Genomic DNA, 19,872 nt, shown 5'->3' with positions numbered 1-19,872 from the left:
AAGATCTCTTCTGGTTCTAAGATGCCACATTTTTCTATTTGCTACTTTTTTTGCATTTTTCTATTTCCACCAAGAAGAACGTTAAAGTTTACAAACAGAAAGAGCTAGAATGTATTGCTTTCCTACTGAGTAGAAGAAACACTTACAAAAATCCTTAGTGTCCAAGGAGAAATTAGGGAAAGAAATCTTACCATCTTTTTTTTTTAATTTCTTCCGTTGCTTTAATTAACATAGGAATCCAGTATTGGACAAGCTGTGGCTGCAGGACCATGTTGATGCTCTCTAGTCCTAACATAATTAAAAGTTCAAAGGCATTACTAGAAAATAGAGTATAAATAATATCATTAAAGTGCTTGCAAATTTTCTAAACCTAGCTGAATGTTGTTTAAATTATTCAAAACCTACTCATAAGAGTATCTTAATAGGTGTATTAGTCAGTATAGACAAATTACTATAACCAACATCTGCAAATTTTTAGTGGCCAACACAATACATATTTATTTCTTGAACTGGTCATGGTCCAACAGTGGGTTGAAACAGAGATTCTGCTTCATGCAGTCATCCTTGGACCCAATCCCTTTCTAACTGGTGGTTCCAGTATTCCTAGTGACTTAAAATCCTTTCCCCCATGCTGAGTATTTGAGGAAAGAGAGGGAAAGAGTAGAGGATCATGTTGGGAGGATTTATGAGACAGGACTGGAAATAGTCATACATCACTTTAGCTCCCAATGGCTAGCAGTCGGTCAATCACCACAATGAATTGTAAAGGAGACTAGGAAATGTCTAGCTACTCCCATAGGAAGAAGAGGAAATGGTACTGGTGATCATTTAGCCAGGCTGTCAAAATATTAGACATCCAAAAACCTAGAAAAAGTGGAATCTAAACAATGAAATTCCCTAATGTGGGAAAAGATTCATAAAAAACTCACCAGAAGCAGCGGGATGTCATGGAATTCCCAGCTCAGCTTTCCCTTGTTTAAAAGGAACAGACAGTGTGACTAAGAGTTAATCTCAACATGTCAGCCTTTTGCTGTCCAATTATTTAGATCCTTCAAAATATAGGATTGCCCTTTGCCAGTCAAATTATGGATTGGGGTTTTCCAACAGCCATAAAGTAGTTACCCCTAAGACAGTAATCCTTCTTCACATCTTCTTCAGCCTTTGGGTGACCAATATCCAAATTACCTCACTTACAGGCTCTCCTTACCGGGATAAAATTACTATTGCTATTCTTCAATTACAAGAAGAGGGGAAACTGCATATGATGAAAGAGAAATGGTGGCGGGGAAATGGCTGCCCTGAGGAAGATAACAAAGAGGCCAGTGCTCTGGGAGTAGAAAATATTGGGGGTATCTTCATTGTTCTGGCTGCTGGACTGGTCCTTTCTGTATTTGTAGCCATTGGAGAATTTATATACAAATCACGGAAAAACAACGATATTGAGCAGGTGAGTCATCTCTTTCTAGGACCGGGTGGTTTTTGGTTTGTATTATCTGTCTTAAGTTTGGGAGTTTAAAGGATGCTTACCCTTTTTTTGTAACAGTCTATTGAACTAGATGCCGAGAGTGGCCATTTTTGAGTTAGAGCTAAGAGCTATTGAATCCCTGCCAGGTGCTGCTGGTACTGTAGCCGCATCATTTATTAATGAGAAGAAGGAAGCACCTTATACACTAAATTCAATTATCACTATTTGGAATGACAGTGCAAAAATTCCAAACTCAGTTAATTTCTTTAACAGTTATTTACCCTTAAGATAGAAACCCTAGGTAGAGCAAGGAAGAAGTAAATCCAAAATTGGAAAATATATAAAAAGATCTTTGAGAGAAATGTTACATCTCCTAAGTGTAGGTACTAAGCACATGTACTAATGCAAAGCAATTTAGATAAAGATATAAATGTAATATTTTGAAACTGAGCATTTACCTCTATCAAAGTACATTTTGTAAAAGAATAATTCACAAAAATATTTGCCAGAAAAATGATGAACAGTACAGAATGATGATAAAATATATTAAAGAATCTATTTTTCCAAATTTTAGGATTATCGTTGATTTCAACAGTCAACCATTTTTTGCCTGTTACTTTTAGTTTTGATGAAAATCACATCAAGAGCTTACACTATTCTGAATAAGATGACGGTGATTAAAGATAATTCCTTCATAGGCATATGAGAATAAACAAAACACAAAGCTCATGCCCATTATAGAGTATTTGGTTACCCAAACAATTTAAAAGTATTGTTAGAATTTTGAAACTATGAACTATTAATAACAGGCCTACTTTAATGCTCAGCTTTCAATGTCTTAAAATTCTTAATAATTTTAGAAAAAGGGGCTCTACATTTCCATTTTGTTCTGGACCCCACAAATAATGTAGTCAGTTTTCATTAATAATCTCATACGAGTCCCACTTCCTTTAAGTCGAAACTCTCCTTAAGTTCCCAGAGATGGGGATGATTGATTATAACCTGGCTTCATCCTGAAATTTTTCCCAAAATTACAAGGCAGTTGTAAGAACATTAAGCACCATTTCCAGAGACTTGTTAGAGAAAACTGTCTAAGTAAAAGGGAGAATGGACTGATCTGCTTTAACTTTCGATTTGCTCTTGAGGTGTCTTGTTTTATGCAAATAATTTGAAAACTAAAAGCTTGTATATGTTATGCTTTAATGCGCTTCTCATAATTGCCAGCTTCATTTGATTTAAATTTTCATTTAAACGCCCATTTTTGCTTCTGATTTATTCATTTTTTCTATATTTTTCTCATTTCTTTTGCATGCAAGCCTTTTTGTTTCTTTTATGGACTGCAGTGTAAGCAAACCCATCCAACCAGCTCCACTTCTGGAACCACTTTATCTACGGATTTAGAATGTGGCAAATTAATTCGAGAGGAGAGAGGGATTCGGACACAGTCCTCAATTCACACTGTGTAATCATTAAAAAAAAAATAAGTTGTGCCAAGTAGAAACTGCTTCTGCTAATTGGTGGTGTTGATGATGTCTGTATCTACTAAGCATAAATAGCCATAATCCCTATCCTTGTTTTAAGATAGCAAAACTCATGTACTCTGAACATTGAATTCAATGCACTGGAGACACATGTGCATTTTATATTGAAACAGCAGCATATTAGGCGTATACAGATTCCAAGATATGTGTGTTTACAGGAATTGTCTATACCATCAAGAGAATGGTTATCTTAGTTGTATTTTCATGTATTAAAAATAAGCACCTCTTGCCTCATGCAAAAGTAGATTCAGACTTTCAACAGTGCAAAGCATGAAAACAAAACGATATTTGGAGGAATTCTTTTCATCTTTGTGAACCTTTTTTTCTCCTCTTTTCTTCTCCCTGTACATACACTCTGTAGATCCACACTTTCCAAGTACCCAAAGCCCCATCTTTTTATAATAACTCCTTAACAATGTTAATTTTTCATTCAAATTGAGTCTACTATTTGAAATGTACTATTTACACTGAGATTCCAAGAAGTCTTAGATTTTAAAGATTCAAAAAAGTGACCCAGAAAATGAAAACTAAACTTGAAACCTCTGGTGTCATGGAAGAAGAGCATTAGCTAAGGTGAACATCACTCAGGAAGACACAACAGAGTCAAAAATGATCCCTGCAGAGAAATTCATTACCATCAAGCTCTCAAGTAACATTTACTTGTAGAGCTTAACAATCTTCTGTAGGTTCAGATAGGTAGTATGCTCAGAATCTTTAAGGAACTGTGATTTTTTTTTCAAGTTATAGATTATATTTTGCAAGCTCCAAGCACAGTCCTAAGGTAGAAATTAATGCCTAGCATCTTCTATTTTCCACTCACTTGCCCTCATTCTTTGCACTGAAGAACATCTTTTCACAAGATGTTATTTCATTCCTGTCCTAAGAGAGTGGTTGTTTTTGTAGCAATCTTTTCTGAGCCTCGACACTTTCACACTCATTCCTCTGGATCCTTTGCCATTTTCAATTCATTCCAAGTATACTGGGGAGAAGGACAAGGAGGAAAAAGTAAATAGATGAAAGAATTTCCACACACATTAGTTACGGATCTTTGTAGATTTATTTCCCACCTGCATTCAAAATGCTGTAAATAATTTTCACTCTAACTGAGTTTGTGACATAGAAAGCCAACTACATACTTAATTTGTTGTGACAGGATGTCTGCTGTCCCTCTGAGCTCTTTCCCTCTTCACAGTGAATAGGGGAATTGAAGATGCCCTTCATCTTCCCTCAATATGGGATAAGTTGATCTTTGTTCTCCTTAATGGGGTTACCTTTTGACATGTGAAGTGATCCCCAAAAATATATTTCTCAGAAGTAGAGATAGGCCATCTGTGCAATCATGTAGCATTTTGCCTTCTCTTTGCTTAGCTTTAAATGGGTTCCAATTTCTGAATCACGAGTCTCTTCAATCAACTCTAGATTTCTCCAGTAAAACATGTTCAGGAGAGTTGACTCTTGCCCTGATTGTTTCTCAGTCTTGGTTTCTTCTTTAAATAAATATACTTTTAAGGAAATGTCTATAAATTACACTGACATTTATTAGCTGTTATTGGGGTAAAAGCAACATACTGTTTGCCCTAGATCAGAGTTCACATCCTCATAATCAAAAACATCAGATGGGGCTTCCCTGGTGGCACAGTGGTTGAGAGTCCGCCTGACGATGCAGGGGACACGGGTTCGTGCCCCGGTCCGTGAAGATATTACATACCGCGGAGCGGCTGGGCCCATGAGCCTTGGCCACTGAGCCTGCGCGTCTGGAGCCTGTGCCCCGCAACGGGAGAGGCCACAACGAGAGGCCCATGTACCACAAAAAAAAACAAAAAAACAAAAAAAAACAAAAAAAACCCCATCAGATGTTGAAATAAATATTACATAATTCATTGATTCTATATATAGAAAACACAAATTACATAAATTTATATTCCCAAGGACTCTTTAATAAATCAAAAATGCTACCCAAAAAGTTCAATGGTGATTGATGAGGTATAGATGATCAGGGTTAATGGTAAAAAAACTTGTCTTTCTATAGAGAGTATCCTTTAAAAGTGTCATTCAGAGGTTTGGATAAAATTAATATTTATGGACTACTTTAAACTGTATACTACCTAATTCTGATAGTTACATATTATTTTATGGTTTCAAAGTGTTTTAACATACAGTACAGTAAGTCCCCTACATACGAACCTTCAATTTGAGAACTTTCAAAGATGCAAACGTGTGTTCTCATGTCCAGTCATGTAAGTTAACTCCCGTATCCGGTGTACATTGTCACGTGCGTACATTCTCTACAAGTGGTTCTGCTTTTGTGGACTTTGCTGTACAGTACTGTATAGAGTACAGTAGTATAGTGTCTTTATTTCAAGCCCAGGATGTCCAGAAGCAAGCATAAAAGCAGCGGTGATGTAGTTGGTACTACTGTACTTTTCAAGGTACTGTACTGTAAGATTAAAGACGTTTATTTTCTGTGTTTGTTTGTTTTTTTATGTATTATTTGTGTGAAAAGTAAACCTATTACAGTACAGTACTATATAGCCGATTGGATACATAGGCTAACTTTTTTGGACTTATGAACAAATTGGACTTATGAACACGATCTCGGAAGGAACTCCTTTGTATGTAGGGGACTTACTGTATTACATTTAATCCTTTCCACAATTTTATTTCAGCCTTACTAACAGGTGACTCCAAAATAGATATCAGAGTCAATGACCCAGAGTCCTAGACTTAGAATCAAAAGAGAATTTTCTAAATCAGCCAAATTTAGGTTCAAGTTCTAGTGGAGTCACTTGCTGAATGTCTGTAGACAAATAACTGAATTTCTCAGAGCCTTAGTTTTTTAATATGTTATAGGGGGATATAGTTTCTAGGTCATAAGGTTGTGTTGAAGGAGTATTTTTCAAACTGGTTTTCATTGGCAAGTGTTACTCAAATAAGATTTTGGGCTTCCCTGGTGGCGCAGTTGTTGAGAGTCCGCCTGCCGATGCAGTGGACACGGGTTTGTGCCCACGTCTGGGAGGATCCCACATGCCGCTGAGCGGCTGGGCCTGTGAGCCATGGCCGCTGAGCCTGTGCGTCCGGAGCCTGTGCTGTGCAGCGGGAGAGGCCACAGCAGTGAGAGGCCCGTGTACCGCAAAAAAAATAAAATAAAATAAAATAAGATTTTCATGGTCGAGTAACCCATGGAGCACCAGGACAAACGCCCCTTTACTGCATGACATTTCAGTATGTTTAATATGTTACAATACATTGAGAATTTTCAACAAGAAGGAAAAGTATCCAGTACTTCCCAAACCTGTTAGATCACAGAATCTTTTTTCCTCAAAGCATATTGACAGACCAATTTTCTACAGGGAACACTTGTATGATAATGTGTATCTTATCCAGTGATAATGAACAAAACACCTAATACCATGCCTAGCACAGAGTTGCCATTCAATAAACAATAACATTTATTATCGGGGATTTTTTTTTCTGAAACTTCTCTGAACCTCAATTTCCTCATTTGAAAAATGAAGGTAATGTACTGACTTACATTTGCTTTGATAATTAAATAAAATAATGGCATAGAAAATTAAATCATTTATAAGAGGCCTGTTAATAAATATTGGTTAACAGACGTTAGTTCCTTATAGAGAAATTAAGTATTGCTCTCTGGTAACATGAGCAATAAATACAATTTATCACATACCTTAAAAGAGAGTTGGTTTGGAAAACAGGTTTTTCAATTTAGAGGTTCAAACTATGTCTAAGACCACTTTCCCTCTCACAAGCATTAAAAATCAATGGCAAGTTCATTGCACCCAAGAGAAGGATCCAAAATGGCAATCTATGAAGACATACAGTGGAAGGTATGAACCTCAACTCTAGAAATTTTAATTTCATTCATCTGGAGTGGGGGCAGAACAATAGCAGTTTTTAAGGTACTCTGTTGATTCTAGTGGGTAGTAATGACCTAAAGCATACTCTTCTGTGTATAATTGGCACTCAATAAGTTGTTGCTATTTACTGAGTGATTCTAGAGACAGGATCATTAATTTCAAGCAAGATATACAGCATATATTTAGCATCAAATATTTAATAAACCCTCTCTAAGGAGAATTCAAGAAGAATCTGTGAACATCTTTGAGATGGAAATGTCATTATATTCAATTGATAATCTTCCTGTTCAGCCATAAGTGGTAGGCCTACTCAAGATACTCAAGTAGGTGGTTTTCTGCTCTCTCTCTCTGTGCTTTCTTCCTCCCTTGAGAAATCCGCCATTCATTTCAGACCCTGAGTTTCTTATACTTTCCTCTTTCTCCTTTTATATAATATATGCTCTCAGACAACCAATTCTTGCCATCAAGTAAATGACCACTAAGACCACAGTGACCCCAAAAGGAGCCATTGCACTTTAAGTGAATTTAGGAAAAAAAAGCGTCTTGAACATAAAAGAAAACTTTTCAAACTCTATTTTTTTATGTCACTGGTTTTTGGACTTCAGTGTACATCTGAATTACCTGGGGAAATTATTTAAAATACAGATTATTGGCTGTAACTCCAGAGGTCCCTCCTCAGTAAGTGTAGTCCAGGAATTGGAATTTTTAACTAAACCTGAAAATGAATGCTTAAAACTAGTTGTGCACATTGATTTGCATAAAAATTAGCTTAAATATAGCAGGTTTTTTTTCTAAAATTAGGTCATGTACATGACTTTTCATTAAAATTATCTTCAATACAGGATTTTTTTAAAATAGTTTTTCTTACATGAGTTTTCTCCCAACAATCCTAAATACCATTGTTTTACTGAAAAGTAGTTGGTAAACATGAGTTTTTATTAAAATTAACTTGAATACAGCAGTGTGACTTCAAATTAGGTGGTAAGTGTGAGTTTTTATTAACACTGGCAGATTATCTGTGGATTATACTCTGAGAAATGTTGTTTAAATTTAGGAAGAGAGCAGAGAGGTATGAAAAGATTGAAAAATACATCAACAACTATGGAGCATGTAATGTCTAATTTGTTTCTTAACAATGCTGTATAACCTAATGTAGTAAGGGAAAAACTATAGCTTATTTTGTTTTAGACTAAAATTATAAATTGAATTATTTTAAAGTTTTTCCAGCAAAATTAGAACTACCTAAAGAATACATGTTGGATAGAGATTGTGCCCTTAGGAAAATCAACTGGATTATATGATTATAAACCAATCCAAGGAAAATTATTTCTAAATACCTCACTGCATTTGCCTAGCACTATATTATGTTCTATATGAGCCATCTGTGGCAAAGCAGAAAAATAATGGATCCCAATTAGTTTCAAAGCCCATGACCCTTATACCCTAAGGTCTACTTCCTAGTAAGCAATTTAAAAGTAGCCTGAACAGCCTTGAAAAGCAAAAGGAAAGCAAAGCATTCTTACTTCCTACACTATTTTCTGCTCATCTCACTGTACCAAGTGGCATTATTAATTAATTCTTATTGATAATGAAAAAATTCTGCTCGATGCTGCAGTTTTAACTTGCCTTTAGGAACCATCTCATTATGCTTCTCACAGTTATGGAATTTTATGTCCAGATGCACAAGCATATTAAAATCATTTTTGCTTTCAAAATCCTTTCCACAGAGACTGGTATCATGGAAAATGGGATTCTCATTTAAATTTTCAAAGAAATTTTCTTTGCAAAGAGAAAGGCATTCTTGTGATAGAAAACCAACATTACAAATGTTTTATGTGGTTTCAGCACCCTGCAGAATCTAAGCTTCATAGTTGTCAGCCCAAACATGGCTAATTGGCCGTACTGCACAGCAATGATTTTCCACATTACAATGTATACATCCAAATACACACAAAAATAATGAGTAAAACCAGAGTGATGTAAAGAAGTTACTGTGGTTCTCCTTAGTGATTAAAAATTTTAATTTAGCTTAGCCAGAATTTTTTGTCTTTTTTCAACTGGAGGGTTCTGACTTAAAATATTAAAATATTCCAATTTTCCAACTTCAAAAACGAATGTTCTCTTGATCACTTAGACTTTACCAACCATAAGAACTAAAAAACTACTGTCTATAGATAGCCTGCTCTCATTTAGTATTTATCTTTCCTCACGGTCACTTGGCACATTATCAAATATCCAAGTGTCCTTGGCTTTATTTCTTCTGTAGTCTGATTAACTTATTTAGCAAATGATTTGGAAAAGTCTCTCTAATCAGGTTATTTCTGTAATTGTGCAAAGAGGCTTTTCTTTGCCTGGAAACCCAAACATTCATTAATTAACAGAGAGGCCAGAAAGCAATTAACATCCATTTAGAAATAACTTTTCAAATGTTCAAGTTGGCACCACCATGTAAACCAAACTCTGAAAGATGTTTGTGGCCCAATGGAAAGGTGACTTGGGAATCACAAGCCAAGAATCCAAGTCTCTGTACTGCTGCCAAATGGCTATGTGTCTTTAGGCAAGTCATTGTACTTCCCTCATCCTCAGTTCTGTCATCTGTGGAAAGAGGGGGTTGCAGTTAAAATTCTTTTCCAACCACGGTATTTTTTAATTCTAGTAGAAAGTGGGAACAAAGTTAAAATGTAGAAGCAGTGAAAAAAAAACTTGGAGAATTTATGTGTATTTATATATATATATATATATATATATACACACACACACACACACACACACACACACACACTTAAGCATATATGTATATACATTAACATATTTGTGTATATATATTATATATATATTTATTTATTAAGATTGTGTGGTTATGTTGAACACATTAAATTCTTATGGTAATAAACAGAATTACCTTGCCCTGCCAATACTTAGGATAGAATGCCTGGCTCTGGATATAGAAAAAAATAGCTATCATGGCATCAAAGACTGAGAGGGCTCCCATCCAATAAATCATAACCAAATCATTACAAACACAGTGAAGATTTCTGAAGTAGAATAATTTTTGACTTTGGTGAGCCTATAGACTAGGTATAAAAAAGTGGGGGGATAAACTTAGGAGCTAGTCGAAGCTATGAAACCAATTAATCACAATTCCAGAACGAGGGAGATCAACGGGGCTGGAGTGCTCTGGAAACTATTCTGTAAGTGGAACTTAAATAATTCTGCTAAAGAGAGACAAAGGGAAACAAAGGAAAAGGATGATGTGCTTTTATTCTCCATTGATTTTACCCCTACCTTCCTCCACCATCAAGCATCAAGATTTTTATATGCATTGCTTCCAAGCTAGAGATGACTCAAACTCCTAGCTTTTCAGTTTTAAGTGGATTTTACAAACTTGTAGCACAGACAAAAATCTTAAAAACCATGGCTTTCAATCTCAACAGCTAAGTGCTTCGTTAAATAAGTTAGTTGTTTTCATTCAAAAAGTTTATCTCTAATTAGCAAAAGCTAAAACCCAGAGGGTCAAGGTTGAGGAAATATACATAATAATGTTCTCCTACCTCTTTTTCCAATCCCTGACCCATTTTTGACCACTAGGAAAGAAAGAAAATATTAAAGGGAAATCATTAAGCTTAAATGCTAGCCGAATCCCTGAGAAGGCCTAAAGACCATCCCTGAGCCAAGTCCTAACTTAGAGGGACAGGAAAATAGAAACCTCAGAAAATTTCAGGGTGGATCCTGAACAGAAAGTGCCATTGTTGTGTTCACAGTTTGTAACCCAGGAGATGGCAAGACTTGTAGAGATATCATACATCCAACTGTCTCCTGAATGGTAGAATACCAATGTCTAGGCAGTGATCCTTTGAACAGCTTCATAGAGTCTTGCTTAACTCCAGAGCATTCCAGGGAAAGCATCTAAAAATTCATGGCCTTTCCCAACAAAGAGCTTTGTGGAAGGGCTGAGAGAACCAGTGGATTGGAAGACTTGAGGCTGGAAGGGAAATGATTCAAAGTGTAGACCTGACATGGAGGCCATGGTGAGACCACAGGCATCACAGAGGATGCAGCAGAGATAGCAGCATCCATGGCCTGGCAGGATGTCACACCCCAGGGGGAATCAAAAGGATAGAGGGTGGCCATGGACAAGCTGCTCCCACTATCACCAATGCCAAGACCCTCTATCAACTTCTCCTAAGCCCAGACACCCCTGGAAAAGAAAAAAGGAGAAGAGAGATGAGAAGAGGCATGTATTAACTGAGCCATTAACCAAATGAAAACTTAGTTTTAAACCAAAAGTGAGTTACCTTGAGTTGACAAGATCCACTAGCAGATGGGGACCAATAAGCTACGGTGAATTCTGTTATTTTTTTAACGGCATCGCAGTTTTTTTGTTTTCTGTATACCTGGGTTTGTAGCTTGAGAAAAAAGTGTATCCACTACACGTGGGTATAAGCTGGTACCCCAAGGACTCCCTGTGCTATGTCCACAGGTACTATGGGGATCTGAAAACCTACCTCAGAGTCAATTTACCTCAAAGGCAGGGCCATTCTCTGCATGAAACGAGGCATGCAAAGAATTTATTGGAATTTTATTTTTATGGCCCTAACTCAGCCTCTGAGTTGCCAGAAGGACAAGGCCCTCTCCTCTGTGAAGTGAGGGAATGCCAGTCCCCATGGTACTAACTCAGGCTATCAGAACAGAGCCTGGTCATGTTCATATGAGACCAAATCCAGAGGAAGCATGCAGGCTCCTAGCTTCAAGAGGGGCTGATGCAGGCTTTGGAGATGTAAGGAAGACAAAGAAAAGCTAGAGGGCTGGAGAAGAAAGTTACATTGGCCTCTGGCTATGACTCCAGAGAGGAGAAGACACTGTGGGCATTTTGGTTTGGCATGCAGACCAACATTTCTGCCACTTTTAGGCAAAGAGAGTTGCTTCCCCTTGGGTATGTGAGCCCACCTGAAGTTTATCCTCACTGCAGAAACAACTGTCTGTTCTTTGGCCATCAGGCTTGAATGGGATCCCCGTCTGCCACTTCTGTGCCCTTTCTGGGGCAGCTGCTCTTGAGACAATTCAAAGGCCATGGGAGACAGAGGACAGTTCTCCACTCAAGTGACTGCTTCCTCTGAGAGTCTAGAACAGAGTGTGGGCACAATTTCCCTGTGTTCTTAGGTCCCCTCACCTACCGGGCTATTTTCCTTGTCCCACCTTTTGGGAGTTTAACCCCAGAAGTGGCAAGTGAGGGAAGATTAACCCCAGAAGTGGCAAGTGAGGGAGCCCTTCTCAGGTATTCCTCAGCGCCTAGGATGTGTCATCACCTGGTTGGACATTTCTCCTTGAAAGCAGACACTGAACAGTCCTATCTTCACCACTATGCACAGTCCTATATGCTGGATCCTGAAGGAGCTAAGGCAAATTTACAATTCAAAGCACTATCTTTTTTCTTCTTTCAAACACCTGGCTGTTGTAATTAATTGCTTCAAAGATGGCAATAGCTTCCATAGGTCTATACAGGTTTATTTAAAAACTCAAAGCTGCAAATTTACCTCTTTTTTTTTTCTCTGTGTCATCCTACCCTGTGGGCAATGCATATAAAAGCTCCTGTTGCAACTGTAAAAATAGAAAAAAGAGTTGAGATTCAGAACAATTGGAAAAAGTACATAGATCAATATCAAAATGTTCTGCCTCAGTGTTAACTTCACATTTCAAAGTTTTCTATGAAATTATCACTAATGTTAGAAGAGAATAAATTTTCCTATACCCTAAGAGCTTGGGGGTATAGTGCTGGACAGCCACCCCAAGTGAAAAATGTAAGAATTCTTTAAAAAATATGTGTATATATATATATATATATATATAGAGAGAGAGAGAGAGAGAGAGAGAGAGAGAGAGAAAGAGAGAGAGAGAGAATAACATTCAACATTATAGTTACATTTAATTTAATGGAAGAAAAAGTTTTCTAAATAAAATCTTTAAATAAAAATGAACCCAAGAAAGATGATCCTTGTGTATCTGGCCCCATCAAGTAAACTTGTGCCCCCCATAGATATATTTTTTGGTTTAAAGACCTCAGATAGGAAAACAAAGAATTCTAGGGCATGCCTTCATGCAAAGAATTAGAAGCTTAAATATAGAATCTGAGAGAGCTAAAATGTCAGCATCAAGCCTTAGGTGTGGGAACAAAAATGAAATAGGGAAGAAAAGAGGTGAAAGGACATAAAGATGGTGAAAACACAGCATTAAAAGGAGCCAGGAAAAATCAGTTAGGGATGTCTATGTGCTATAGCCAAAGGAAGGCAAGACAGGGCTGTAGGGAGTGGTTACCAATGAAGAGCCAGTTTAAAGCATCAGCAGGGAAATGGTCTGTGAAAGGAAGACCATTGGGTCTGGGTCACAGGTGAGGATAAGCGTGGGAAACACACTTTGACATTTTTGTTCAGTGTTGAAATTTCCTCCACCTGAGATTTTTAGCACAGACTTAGGAGATGAGAATCAGCTTCCTCATTAGCTACTGGGTACAATTCATCATAACCACTATTCTGAAAGCTAATATGGTGACTAACTCTCTCTGTCTCAGATCCATTTTTTAAAAATCCTAAGGATGGTTACATGAAAGATGACCAGGGATTCTGAATAAACCCAGAAAGTTGGTAAAACCAGAGTAAATGATGCCTAAATTCTGAGTTCTGGAACACGAGAACTGCACACAAAGATGGTGCCTGTATAGTTACTCCAAGACTCCCCTTCCTTATTCCTTCCTGTAATTAATGCAGGATGATTAAAGTCTGATCTCTGTTCTTAGATTATCAATTATCCTGTGAAGAAGTAAAACACTTGTGCAGATAGGTGACCAGACTGTCCAAAGCCTTCAGGTAGCAAACATACGAGTAGGATTCTTCATTGAGACACTGTCTCCACACAGCTACGGCAATAATTTGACAAAACCAAGGAAATAATAGTAATAGTAGTAATAATCACGTTATTTCTCAGCAACCTAACCCCTCTGTATTTACTGATATTCTATATTTTACTGAGAATGGTCTTTACAAAGACTTTAAATCACAGCCTGCCTTTAAGTTAAAGCAGATCTATACATAAAATGAAAGATTTTTATACCTATAAAATGACATTAATGTTATCTATATCCTTCTTTTCTTCTAAGCATAAGGTGAAAATTTACTAGACAATGTCACAGATCACTTCAAATGTCTTTGGATAGGGAGTCTAATAAATTAAAGGGAGAAAACTGTAAAATCTGTATTATATTCTTGGCTAGGCCAGACCTTCTAAAAAATAATTTGTCAGCAAAACCCTTAAAATTACGTATTCAAAGTAGTTCTCCTAAATTTACCAGTGAATGAAAGCTCTGAATGCATAAATGTTAAATATACAACGAGAATCAATCTGATACTCACATCTTGATGCCAAGTTTGCAACCAGTATGAAAGCTTAGCCTCGGTTCTTTCAATATTGTAAACTACAACCAAATTCTAGCACACAACTTTTCCTACAACATAAAAAAAGCATTCTCCACCCTAGACTTTTTTTTCCCTAAGGCAGCTTATTTTAAAACAAGAAGAACTTGATTAGCTCCCCCCAACATTTCCAGGGCAGTATTTGCAATAAAAGGATGAAGGTGTCAGGAGAGGAGAATAATTTATGTTCAGGTTCACTCTAGTACCAAGAAATCAAATATTTGGGGGGTTAATCCAAAGGAGATGTCATGCAGTCAGCAATTATAAAGATAAACAAGCCAAAGAGGGATGTAAAACAAGGCAGGAGAAAGGAAAGAAAGGGGGCCTCGTGAGGGACACACCACAGGCACTGAAGAAGTGGAGAAGAGGGATGACATTCTGCAGAATAAAGAAGCAGGTCCTTCTCCTTTTAAAGCCAAGAGAGCTACAGTGTTAGTGGAAGTTTCAGCCACAGTCTCTAACAGACTAACTTCTATTTCTCAGTTTCCTTTCTTCTTTGAGAGAAGTCACACACACACACACACACACACACACACACACACACACACACACCCCTCACTTTATCTTTGGATCGTGCCAGGAAGAGCAAAACTGGCAGTCACATTGTTTACTACTGTAAATTCATTTATAAGTGAATTTTCCTATCAAACTTATCATCATGGGGATTCACTGTAAATGGGTCCTTATGCACAAAGATGATAATACTTTTAAATGGCAAGGTACTGCAGTTAGTTTCCATTCTCTTCTTATAGATGACCACCTATCATGCGCAAGATACAAGCTGTCATAAAGCCTATTATTACATAAACACCAAAACATGTTATGGGCTGTGTATAACAAATAATAATAGACACTGAAAATTCTATGCTTTAAACATGTATAGCGCCTACTTGAACTAAAACACTGGTATAAAAAGTTCAAAGGAATTGGTGCAGAGAAGGGCATGCAAAGGTTAAAATTAAAGAAGCATCAAATTGTCACTGTTTTTCCACTTCACTAAAAAAAAATAGATAATGACAGATAAATAGATAGATGATAGATAGATAGATGATAGATCAGCGAGTGCTGTAGACTTAAAATATTTCTAGTGATGTATAACATTCTATTTTAAAGAAAGAGAGTACTTACTATGTGCCAGATATTATGCTAAGTGTTTTATGTATGTCAACTTGATGATTCTCATAATAGCTCTACGAAAAGGACTCTACTATTGTTTCCATTTTACAGATAAGAAAACTTGAGTCAAAGAGAAAATAAACACCTTGTTCAGTGTAACACAGCTACTAAGCAGCATAGCTGAAACTTCAACTCCACCATTCTGACACCAGGAGCCAACTCATAACTATAATTCATGGTTATATATGTAGATCCACTAAAAATATGAATTCCATCCACCAGAGAAAAATGGGAGGACCTAGGATCCAAGCTACCAGGGGACTTTAGAGTTTGCAAAGCACTGGAGGATACTGCTGCAGTATCCTACCCCTAGTTTCCCTGCCTCTAGAGCAAAGCAGCTAGGTCGACATCATTATGCTTGATACTCTCTAATGAAGGAGTTTAGAAATTTAAACCTTCATGCTTTAAATATAGCTTTTCTGTGGCTGTATGAACATGAAGGGGTTCATGAAAACCAAGTCCAGAAGTGAAAATTGTGGAAAGCAACTATAATTTTGATCCTAGTTCAGAAGCTCTATCTTTATATGTTATATGTAGTTTTAGTTCTTAGATTATAATAGGCAAATTGATTAATGAATATGAGCCCTTCCCATGCCACTCTGTGCTGAAAGATGACCTTCACAGTTTCATTTCCTGTGGATATGAGAGTGTGTTACTTGCTCAAGTTCATGGCTTGTAGGGGCCTTAAAGGTCATCTTTCTTTGTGACTACAGCAAAAACTTGGAAGCAGAAAGGTCAGCCCCCATATCTTGCCATTTTCTTTTTGACAGTTGGAGACAAAGCAAGAATCAAAAAGAAATCACAGTTTGTGACCAAAGACAGAGAAACCAGACCACTGATAAAACTATATTTATATTCACTCTCACACAGGCAGCAAGAAATAAATACCCAGGGTTAATCAAAAAAAAGAAAGAAAAGAAGAAGAAGTTTGTTGTATTTTAAGGCAATAAAACATTTGGAGGAGGATTTTGTTTTTAAAGAAAAAAACAATACATATTGTCAAGATAAGATCTATGACTGCCCCTTTACCCAAAAGAGGTTAAGGAAGGATTTCAAGTTGTGTTGTAAAACTGGTTGTGTCTTCCACATGAGTCACATCTAGAGACCCATTTTTGTCATTTCAGTGCAAAACAAAGTGAAGAGTCTAAAATCAAACATTTGAGAGTTCAAATAAAACAAAAAGATTATAATTTCTTAACATATTTTATGGGGAAAGAATCCACAGAAAGCACTTTATAATAATTTAATAAAAAGAATTAATGATGGTGTAGCAGATTTCAAGTGAAAGCAATTAAGTCTGGGGAGTCAGACAGGCTGAGTTCAAATGCAAGCTCTTTATCTTATGAGCCATATTTCTTAGGCAAGTTACCTAAATCTCTAATAGTAAATTTCCCTATCTATATAATGGGCATAATAACTCTTTCTTTATAAGGCTGTTGTGAAGTTCATGTGTAACAGCGTATGTAAAATCCTTGACACTCCTTCCTTCCCTCTCTCCTCTCCTTCCACTTTAATGAACTTTCTGAAATGAGAAATGTCCTGTGCAAAAACATTTTCTTCCATTCAGATAAATTTCTGAACAAAGTTTGCAAAACCCCAATACAACACTGTCTACCACAGTGACACTATAAAATATCCATTCCATCTTAGCAACAACACAAATTTCACATCACATAATGTTACAAAAATTATATCTCATTCGTGACATACTTGCTGTAGCATTTTTTGAAGTATAATTCATGGAAAACATTTCTGAATTTTCCTTTGCGTGGTCTGACACCCTCTCAATTCACTGAAGCTACAACTTACCATTTGAAAGAAAATTAACATGTGTGACCTGAATTTTCATTTTTTCATACCATAGGAAAGTGGAAATTAAATTCAAATCCTATAAACAGTTAGGTGCAAAAGAGACAAGAACTCATATGCAAACAGCTAGGTTTTTTTTAGAGGTGTATGTCTGGTAAGTGGATAATTTATACCTAGAATCTAAATTTGTAAGTCTGGTTTTCAAATCAAGTAGATAAATTAAAACTACTACTTATATCAAATACATCAGCTCTTTTATAGAACAAAATGGAGTGTAAATTTTCAAAAAAGAATGTTGCATATTGATACCCAAGGACCACAGAAGACATTCCATACTCTGCACACATGGAGCACCAATTTCTTCCTATCAGGCACTCACATCCTAAAGAAATCACCTGGTGACATGTTATCATTTGGCTTTCAACCATGTCTATTTTGTGAGTTAATGGTAAAGGAATAATGCTTGCACTTCCATAAACTTTACCAAAGCCTTTGGGTTTTTACAGAAAGTTTTAGGAGCAATCTCATCAAAAACAACACTACTTTGTAGAAATCTCTATACAAGCAGAAATTTGTCACTCAAAGATCTTATCTTGGCTGGAAGAAATGACAGCAAATTATGTCTTATTACACCATTTATATATTGTGCATGTGAACAGACATAGTGTAATTGTAATAGATATGTATGCATATATATGCCATCTGCATATGCATAACATTTTATAATCATAATTCCATTTTTGTTTTGTATTATGCCATCATCTTTGCTGTGCAGTTCAGTACCATATTATTTTCATTTCAACCACAGCTGCATCATTGCTGCTGCCAGATCTCTCTGTTTTTTTGGAGAAAATATACAATTTAAAATTGTTTTTTTTTTCTTTTTTTTTATCAGAAAGGAAAGTCATCAAGAATTAGATTTTATTTTAGGAACAAAGTAAGGTTTCATGGGAGAAAAAAACAAAGCCTTGGTGTAGAGAAGGTTTGTTCATTTTCTATAGCATTACTGAAGTGTCCGTATGCCTTGATAATCCTATCAATGTTTGGATCATCTCACTGGGGGAAATGACTTAATTTAACTCTATTTTGGTGTCTCCACAAAGGTAAGTTGTCTATTTTGAGAGCCTACCTGGGTAGTTTTATGCTACTTCATTTGTGAATAAAACCCCAAAGTTTGCCCAGCTCACTTGTCGAATCAGTTTCCACAAGTAGAAAAGGTGGGGGTGGGGGGCAGTGGGTGGAGGAGGTGGTGTGGGAACCGGCTGGGGATTTACCTGTGGCACAGTTGTCGTAGACCAATATCTCATAATCATAAAAACTTAGGCAAGAGACAGATCAACGAACCACGGAGATAGTGGGTTAAACTGATGCTCTATTATTTCATGTTCTCTAGTGTCTCTCTTTCAATGCCATCATGGAAGAACTGGGAATCTCACTCAAAAATCAGAAAAAGCTAAAGAAAAAGTCAAGAACTAAGGGGAAGTCTTCCTTCACAAGTATCCTCACTTGTCATCAAAGACGAACTCAGAGAAAAGAGAGTGTGGCTTGAGCCAGGAAAACACCTGTAGGAAGCTTGCAGGAAGAAAAACACATGCTCACTACAGGTTTTTGGAGAAAGGATTTCTGACACCTGTGCTATGTGTTTCCGTATATCTATATACATAACTCGATTATGCATACAGATATAAGAAATACAAAAGTTTCAAAAGCTCACATAGACCGAGATTACTTGGGAAGCAGCACGGATTCTTTTGAAATTAATTTGTATGTTCACTTATTTCACCTTTTCTCTTTCATCCCAATAAATTGCTGTGTGTTCTTTCTAAATAATAATAAAACAACAGGGTTTTTTTTCCAGAATAATTTTGAGTGTTGGTTTGTTCCCCATTACTTGCTCTTATTCACAATGTTTGGTTTCCAAGTGTCATCAGCTGTCTACTTTGCTATTTTGATGAATCCTCTTACATTTTCAGCCTGATAGAACAATTTCTGACTGAGTTCAAAAAATTCTTTTAGTTTATACCAAATACCTAGTGATTATAGTAAAATGAAACCATTCATTTTTGTGTTTTAAAATCTAATTTTATAAATAGTTTAATTTGTACTTGGAACATCTGTGAATATAAAAGGATACTAAAGAGGGAAAATTCATTCAAAAAAATAAAAGTGTCCACCACATTTGAGGCACCATTCTAGGTTCTGGGGATACCACAGTAAGGAAGAGGGATGTGGTCCCTGCCCTCGCATATATTATAATAAAATGAAAAAAAAAATTCTATTACCCAAAGGAGGATTAAGCACTTCCTCAATGGAGGTCAGAAGCTGCGGGAACATGTAGTAGTATTGAACCTGGGATGGGAAAAGGAAGTCTTCCTGGAGGAAGGTACAGCTAAGATCTGAAGGAAGGTGAGTTAATCTAGTACAGAGAGAGACATCAGATGGAGAAAGCAAGCATTCCAGTTGAGAAAGCAAGCACTGCAATAAGAGAGAAATAGGGCCAGAATGATGGAGGAAAAAGGAGTTTGGTAGCTAAAATGCAT

At 36.6% G+C, this 19,872-nt stretch overlaps 1 protein-coding gene across 6 annotated transcripts in view; it reads left to right on the top strand.

The window, feature by feature from the left end:
* Window positions 1-19,185, top strand: part of GRIK1 (glutamate ionotropic receptor kainate type subunit 1) — a 426,140-nt gene extending 406,955 nt beyond the window's left edge. For 3 of the 6 annotated variants that reach the window (XM_033418174.2, XM_004264500.3, XM_049710493.1), the window contains 3 exons: window positions 1,197-1,447; window positions 18,228-18,314; window positions 18,726-19,185. In XM_033418174.2, the coding sequence (XP_033274065.1) occupies window positions 1,197-1,447; window positions 18,228-18,314; window positions 18,726-18,881 (494 nt within the window). In that variant the 3' untranslated portion in view covers window positions 18,882-19,185. Of the gene's footprint in view, window positions 1-1,196; window positions 1,448-2,781; window positions 4,771-18,227; window positions 18,315-18,725 lie in introns of those variants that run through there. The other 3 variants (XM_033418170.2, XM_033418171.2, XM_004264501.3) reach the window with 2 other exon arrangements.
* The last annotated feature ends 687 nt before the right edge of the window (window positions 19,186-19,872 follow it).

This window comes from Orcinus orca, chromosome 5 (genome assembly GCF_937001465.1).
Source record: "Orcinus orca chromosome 5, mOrcOrc1.1, whole genome shotgun sequence".
NCBI lineage: Eukaryota > Metazoa > Chordata > Mammalia > Artiodactyla > Delphinidae > Orcinus > Orcinus orca.
This window is presented reverse-complemented; position numbering and strand designations above follow the sequence as displayed.